The 7,886-nt window shown below is 44.2% G+C and overlaps 1 protein-coding gene across 1 annotated transcript; it reads left to right on the top strand.

Annotated features, from left to right (window-relative positions):
* Nucleotides 1-509: 509 nt before the first annotated feature.
* On the top strand, nucleotides 510-7,192 carry LOC126755841 (uncharacterized). Its single transcript, XM_050468557.1, has 3 exons — nucleotides 510-1,136; nucleotides 2,679-2,752; nucleotides 2,824-7,192. The coding sequence occupies exons 1-3, from the start codon at nucleotides 510-512 to the stop codon at nucleotides 6,884-6,886; spliced, it is 4,764 nt and encodes a 1,587-aa protein (XP_050324514.1). The 3' UTR covers nucleotides 6,887-7,192.
* The last annotated feature ends 694 nt before the right edge of the window (nucleotides 7,193-7,886 follow it).

Raw genomic sequence — 7,886 nt, 5'->3', positions numbered from 1 at the left:
AATAGTTGTGCGATATTGCTGATTCCGACAAATGATCAATAGAATATCAAAATACATTTACTTATAAAATTCATTTGGTGTCTCAAAAACTGATGAACAAATTTGTATGAGCCCTAAAATCCTTCGTCTTAAAAATTGACGACTCGACTCCGGTTCCAAACCAATAGTCTCTTAGACAAAGTTGTTCAGAATGATCCATAGAACATTTCCCAATTAGGTGATTTTTTCGTTTTTACCTCGCTATAAACCGACCCGGTCTACTGTGCATGCCGAAGCTCTCTATAAAGCAATTCCATACTTGTAACCGTTTAACGGTTCAAATATTTGTTAGTATCCAGTACAATAGAAACCATGAAAACTATTTTTTACAAACTTGCTTCTTACCACTTTCATCTAAAATAATCATCTACAACCTCTTCCCCTACAGCTCATCTCACTTAAAAGCTTCAAAAAGTTGTCAATTCTTATTAACTCTCACCTCTCTCTACATTCCATTCAACAGCGTTGAGATGTTAACAAAACTGTCGTTACCAGCTGTCATCTGTGTATTTTTATTAACCGCAACAATAGCGGCGGAAACAACAACCAATACTACAACAAAGACAGTACCAACCGCAAGAGTGAATGATGTCGGCAACAGTACAACATCACGGGACAAAGCAATAACAACAGTGGAAATAACAACACAAGTCAATTGTAGTAAAAGTGTGAGTAGAAGCAGAAGCCAAAAAGATGTCGGCACTACCCCGCTAAATGCGTCGAAATTTGGCAACAAAATCAGAGCCGTGTCAGAGGGTGTGCGCGGCGGCGAAACAACAACATCACTACTGCCACTACAACCACCTTTAAATGTGACAAGCACCACAACAAGCAATTTCCTCGCACCAACGACCGGCAGGAGATCCGCCAGGCGCCAGCAGGAGAGCGCTGCGCCACCTCAGTCCCAGACGCTTTCGCCGGCACAATTGCTTTTGTCTCCACCCACGAAGTCACAAACATCTTCAACAGCAGCTACAAATGCGATTGTGCGTTCTCCATTGGCTCGCGCCTTAAGACAGTCAAATGTCAATGTGGAGAATGTTGCCAATGTTGTCAGAAATGACAGTAACACATTGCAACATGACAGCGAGAAAAAGGTAAGCATGGCATGGTTGTTAAAGTGGAGAGGCACAACATGCGAAGGGGCTTTTGTGCTGGAGGTTTCACGACCATATGTTCTTGTGTTCAAAGTGTTACTTAGTGGTTATTCTATTGGACGCTCGTTTATGGTTTGTAGCATGAAAAGAATGAAAGTTTATATTTCTCCACTAAAAATATTGTCGTAGTGTACGTTACTCCAGTTTGGTAGGACGCAAATGGCATAGGTTCAGTGGACACGAATAGTATAGAGTTTGAAAGAATGCCTAAGTAAGTATCTGAGGGGTTACACATTTGATCCAGAGGCGCTCAAATAGTAGTAAAAATGTAGTACAAGCCGTTGAACTAAATTGTAGGTTCGGTGTGAAATATAAGTACACGTGTGAGTTAATGCAAGATAGAAGGGCAAAAGGTCTGTATCTTCAGTCGAGTCGGTTTCCCACCTGCATTTTTCCTCTAAGTACTTTTCTACTAAATTATAACTTCAACTAAATTATGACTTCACTAATATTCATTTTCGACTTCATAACTTAAATTACACTCCTGGATCCCCACATTAATCTGCAGGGCGATCTTGGAAATTTGAAACTCTTCAGACTCTGTTAACATTCAGTTAGGTTAAGTTATGTTAATCTGGTAGACCAAATGGAGTTGCTAAGTTCAAGAGGAGTAGTTATCCTTCAGAATTCTGTGAAGTTTGACAGACTCTGCGGCCTCTCAATGGATATATCCTCCAGTATATCACACCGTGGGGACCTCAGACGCTTAAAGCATAATCTTGCTAAAGCGGGACAAGTGCACAAGAGATACTTTATTGTTTCCCTGGTGCCCTGCTCTAGACATTTCCTGTAGTCTTCTCGTTCTGTCAACCCCATCCTGCGGGCGTGTGTCGCCAGCAAGTGACCAGTAAGTTTTCCCATCATGTTCCTACAGTCTCTTCTATCGAGTGCCAATTGATCACTGGTTACTGCTTGGGCCTCTACGCAGATTTTTGCTCTGAAATTGCCTACAGGTGCATTAGAGGCCAGCTCCGCGACTTTCGCAATAGCAAAGTCCTTGGCATAAACCGGCAACTTAAAAGGTTGCCTTATGCTTAACTCTGGACAGTATATTCCCACACCAACTCCATTGTCCATTTTCGAGCCATCTTTTTCTATATTTACTTTGAACCTTATTTTCCAGTTGAAAAGTGGGATCATGTAGTCGGTTTTTGCCTAACCGCTATTACCTCCCAAACTATGCCCGAAGGTTCTATACGTAAATTCTCTTGCAGCCAGGAGTCGTCCCGCCGATTTTTCTGCGCAATTTTCAGTGAAGAGGTCTGTAGGTGGCAGGTTTAGTATCAGTTCAAGAGCCGCCGTTGGAGTTGTTCATAAAGCACCTGTTATGCATGTTAAAACCTAAAGAGTTGTAATGTGAACGGAAATAGGTCCTAAAGCGCTGCTTTCCTTTATCCTCAGAAAGTTATTACTCCAGAAAACTCCCAAAGGCATACAATGTATATTTCTACTAACCTTATCAACTCTTTTTCTCTTTCGCAGGATCTCCGAAAGGCAAACGAATTAATACCAGCACCAGTCGTAGAGATTTATAGCGAAAATGACACGAAAAGCTCGTAAGAAATCTATCAAAACTGTATTATATAACATAGATATCTTCCTAAAGTTCTCTTCTTTCTTACCAAAGCGACCCAAATACTCATAGAACTCTGCGTCAAAAGTCAAAGTCAAGCGAGTACATACATTTCGACATAAATGAAGAGGATGGCAGCATACATGCAACGGCAGCACCAACACGAGCCACACGAGTGGAGACAGTGAATGAAGTACTTTCTAACCTCTTTCCGAATGGTTTTACCGACATTTTTCGCTTCAGTTATGCCTCAGAACAACCGACGCAAGCGGTTGCAACACAAGGCACAGGAGAAATGTCAAAGTCAGCATCTGTTGCAACACCGGAGACAACAACTGAAGCCAAGCTAACAACAGCGCCTAGTAGTACAACAACAACTGCAACGCCATCAACCGAAAAATCAGAGCAATCACACACAAAAGCTTTCTACAGCTACGAAACAAGTGTCTCAAAGGAATATCGACGCGAACTGCGTCCTGGCCATACGGAGATTGTGGTGGAGAAGCTGCAGCTGTTGCCGCGCGGCGCCAACGTCGGCAGTGACGAGTTCAGCGATGGCAGTAATCTGATAACCAAAGACGATTTGTTGCGGATCAATCGAGCGGCAGCAGATGCGCCCGTCTTACCGAGTTTGTTAATGAATCCCAGTCAAGAGAATGCTAACGGTACAGTAGAGCAGCAGTCAAGGAAGCAAACACCAATCATCATACTGAGCGACGATAATAGCGCTGATATGGAGGGTATAAGTGCTGAAGACAATCTCATTGCAGAGTCCCAGAATGTGGGTCAACGTGTCTATCAGCGTTTACCGCTTGATGACAAGCCATATGGTTACAAAGTGGGCGTGCAAAGGCAGCGTTTACGACCCGACACTAATGCAAATGTAAGACTTATACATGATGAATCGCCAAATTTGTCAGAGTCGATAAGTCAACAGCCGATTTTTGTGGCCGAGCCGGAGCCACCAGCCGACGACGACAAGGCTGAATTATTTGTGGAAGTTTCAAGGCATGGGGCGCCCAGCCAACAACTCGACAACTTCCAGGAGCATGCAGAACAAACTTTTCACCAACTGAGTCCAACACCAGAGGCGCCGTCACGTCAGTTTTTGCGAAATTTCAATCCGGTGTTGTCTCCGGAGGCGGCCCCCTCAACGCCGAAGGCCTCCTTCCATTACGAGTCGAATGCGCTACAGCCGATTATCTTCATACAAGACGGAAAACAAGCCAGTAATCCGAGTGTGGAATCTGGTGTGGTTGCAGCAAAAGTTGAAAACGCGGCACAACCTCAGAAGCAATCCGCCACAGAGCTACCACGCCTGCCACTGCTGCAATATGACAAGGATGCCGCGCAGATACGCTACTTAAAGGAACAGCAGCTATTGCAACAACAGCAGCAGTTACTACAACAACAGCAACAAATTTTGCTTCAGCAACAACAACAAGAGCAACAACATCAACAACATGCACAGTTAATAAGCCAACAACAGCAATTGCAGTGGCAAGAGAAGCAGCAACAACAAAAAATACAGCAACAACAACAAATACAGGAGCACCAACAACAACAACTGACAGGTGATAAGCGACAACAAACACTTTTTCAACCAACACCACAACATGAACAACAACAGCAATTGCAACAGTTCCACAAAGAGCTGCAACAACACCAACAACGTCAACAACCGATTCATCAGCATTATGCGATTTATCAGCAACATCCGCCTCCACATGAATATAAGCAAGGGAAGCAACAGCAACAGCAGATCGCTTATGAGAAGCAACAACAAGCTGTAGAGCTGACACGAAGACTGCAGCAACAGCAGGAAGAAGAGAAACTAAAACTACAACAGCAACAGCAACAGCAAATACAAGAACAGCTAAGTATACAACAGGCACAACACGAAGCTCAAAGGCAAAATATTCAACAACAACAGCCTTACGCACAGACTCAATCTCAACAACAACAATATGCAACTCAGCCCTCGGCGCCAAGTCCAGCTTCTAAGCAACAGACTCAAATATCTGCTGATTCAGTAGCGGCTCCCGCCTCTTTCAATCAACAGTCCTATCACCATCCTTTAGTGACTCCTTTGTCACACAGAGCTCCAGCCACACCCACGCCTCACAGTGTAGTCTTTGTTACGCTGCACGCGCCCACCCCGCCATCACAGTTCGTAAAAGCCCAAACCTCGCCACCCACTTACACCCAAAAATCACCACATGAGTACGTCTCGGCAGCTGTAAGTGGAGCTGCGACTTCGCAGCATCCACCACATGTGTCACCTACACCACCGGCAATAGTACGACGTCCACATGGTGGGTATACATTTGTCGAAGTACAAAAATCAGTGAATATCCACAACAAACTGATCACCGAGAAAGATGGCAAGTTGGTTGAGGAACACGAAACAATTTATCCACTGCCACAGTATACGCCACAGCAATATCAGCAGCAGAAGCAACCCGCCGTTATACAGTCGTCATCCAAACCCGCAGCTATTATCCCGCCACCATCGCAGCAAGCAACACAGCAGACTGCGAAGCCCAGTGCCACAGAAGCACCCGCAAATCGAGCTGAGGTCCCGCATACTCACTATCCTATACAATATGCCCAACAACTAGCGCTGATTGAGGAGGGTGTCCATCCAAATGACTACATTCTTGTACCCAAGGAGTATGCATCGCTCTCGGCCAATCCAATAAATGTTCAGCACATCGATGAACCCGAACAGCAAGAGGAAGCTTCGTCTTACGCTCATCAACAACAAGTCTTACCACTGCCAAACCATCGCCAATCAAACGAGCATAACCATGCTGGCTATGAAAGCGAGCAGCACCCACAAGAATACGTGCAATATGTACAGCAAAATTATGCTCAACCCGCCGAGCCGCATCCTGATCCACATCCGGCGCAACAACAAACGCAACACGCTTCTACCGAACAAAATACTCAAGAAATACACCCGCAAACGCAGCCACAGCCATATACAGAAGAGCACCACCCAGCTGTAGAAAAGGAGGTTGTCGAGCAAGTGGTCACAAAACAGGTTGAGAAAATAGTTGAGCGTCCGGTACATATACCATACCCTGTGCATGTACAGCAATACATTGATCGTCCATATCCCGTACAAGAGATCGTCGAAACGCATATACCCGTTCCATATCCGGTTCCCGAACCAGTCCCGGTACCTGTACATGTGGAACGCTATGTCGATCGTCCTTATCCAGTCGAAAAGATCGTTGAGAAGCGTATACCATATCCGGTCGAGAAAGTTGTCGAAAAGATTATAGAGAAAGAAATACCAGTAGAAGTTGAAAAAGTAGTTGAGAAACTAGTTGATCGTCCAGTGCCCATACCCATACGCGTGCCTGTCGCTGTACCAGTACCGTACACGCATCAGCCACTTCCTGAATATAATGAAAACGCTGAGATTTACAGCCCTCTCTACCATCCACATCCGAATGCGCTCGGCGGTTGGTCTGATCAGACTGTAATCAGCGATTACGGCGGTCGGCGCCCCACGAATCTGCAAATACCGCCGAAAGTTTTGCAAAACTACTATACACGCATGCTGAAGAAACTACTGCCACAAGCGTTGGCGCAGCGTGGTACACCATCGTCTGAATCGTCAACCTCAAACACGATTTACACACATACACAGGCGCGCCCTAAAAAACCAACAACAAGCACAGCAAATGCCTTGAAGACCACAAAACAACCGATATCTGTCTCACCAAGCAGTTCACCAAACAAGCAACACTCCTTCAAGATCGGCGATATACGCTTCGATTTGAAGCCACCACCGCCACCACCAACTGGTCCCGAATGGTCGAAGGGTTCGCGTTATATTTACAACACCCTGCCGCATGATCTTTCCGTGGCAGATTCGTCTGACACCGAACAGTTGGCGGACACATATAATGGTCCCTTCACGTCACACAACGAGGCCTACGATGAGTTTCAACGCTGGCGTAACGGTCACACCTTGAAGCGCAGTCCGCAATTTGGCAGAAATTTACAAATGGAGTATGGTTTCAAGCCGCCACTGGTGCCCTCTGTGGAGATCAATGATCAAGGTATACCTTTGAATGCCGAAGAAAAGAAGTCGGAGCAGTAATTGAAAGTTGGTGTGCGAGAAAGCTGCTTTGGGGAGGTTTTATACCTATTTATTTATATAAGCTGTTAATTAACATTAAATGTTTAAGTTTTATTTAATTACTTAGCTCGATTAACTTATCTACTTTATTTAAATTCTGTGCCAAAATATCAAGTAAATAAGAGTCTCCTGCAGCATCGTTGGAAACACTGTTGTATCAAAAATGGAAAACTACCATAGTCGAAGAAGGTGTATATTCACAACCGCAAGCCAGTGGCATGTGAAAGTTGACACGATCCGAGGTATATCTGGCTTCAATGCCTTAAATTGTATTAATAAACTAATTCTTTATAAGTATTTATAGAGAAACTGAGAAGTTTATTACTTTAATAAAATGTTTCGAAACCTTTAAATTTTATCTAATTCACTTTTAAAAAGGAACTAGAAGTCAAATCTAGAGTTATATGGATTTGACAAATCGGGTATTGCAGCCACTATTAACAACGGCTGATGGAAAACCTTACGAGAAGAGACATCTAAGAATTGAAACAACTTCGGGCTTTGATTACAGACTTTTCTACTTGTCTTAATTCGCTAAACTACTATATCAATATCGTCGTATATTTCATACAGCTCCTCGTTCCAACGACTGTGATACTCGCCATTTAAAATTCACAAAGGACCATAAATCTTCTGCAAGACCTTTTTCTCGAACACTCCTTAGGAGAACTCATCAGATGTTGTGTCCTTTTCGTGCTGTCAAAAGTAGCTTCGAAATCGACGAAGAGGTGATGCGTGTCGATTTTCTTTTCACGGATCTTGTCCGAGGTTTGGCGCATGGTGTATATGTGGTTAGTTGCTGATTTTCCAGACCTAAAGCCACAATGAAAAGGTCCAAACAGTTTGTTAACGGTGAGCTTTAATCTTTCACACTATAAGCTCGATAGAACCTTATATGCGATGTTCAGGACGCTCACGGTAGTTGACGATGGGGCACTTAAATTCCAAACATCGGGGGTGC

The sequence above is a fragment of the Bactrocera neohumeralis genome, chromosome 4 (assembly GCF_024586455.1).
Source record: "Bactrocera neohumeralis isolate Rockhampton chromosome 4, APGP_CSIRO_Bneo_wtdbg2-racon-allhic-juicebox.fasta_v2, whole genome shotgun sequence".
Taxonomy (NCBI): Eukaryota; Metazoa; Arthropoda; class Insecta; order Diptera; family Tephritidae; genus Bactrocera; species Bactrocera neohumeralis.
This window is presented reverse-complemented; position numbering and strand designations above follow the sequence as displayed.

Bases quoted from the DNA above. Each gene is read 5' to 3' on its own strand.
- LOC126755841 (XM_050468557.1), top strand. From the start codon at position 510: ATGTTAACAAAACTGTCGTTACCAGCTGTCATCTGTGTATTTTTATTA. The intron at 1,137-2,678 runs GTAAGCATGGCA...TCTCTTTCGCAG, and splicing joins AACATGACAGCGAGAAAAAG to GATCTCCGAAAGGCAAACGA. The intron at 2,753-2,823 runs GTAAGAAATCTA...TTCTTACCAAAG, and splicing joins GAAAATGACACGAAAAGCTC to CGACCCAAATACTCATAGAA.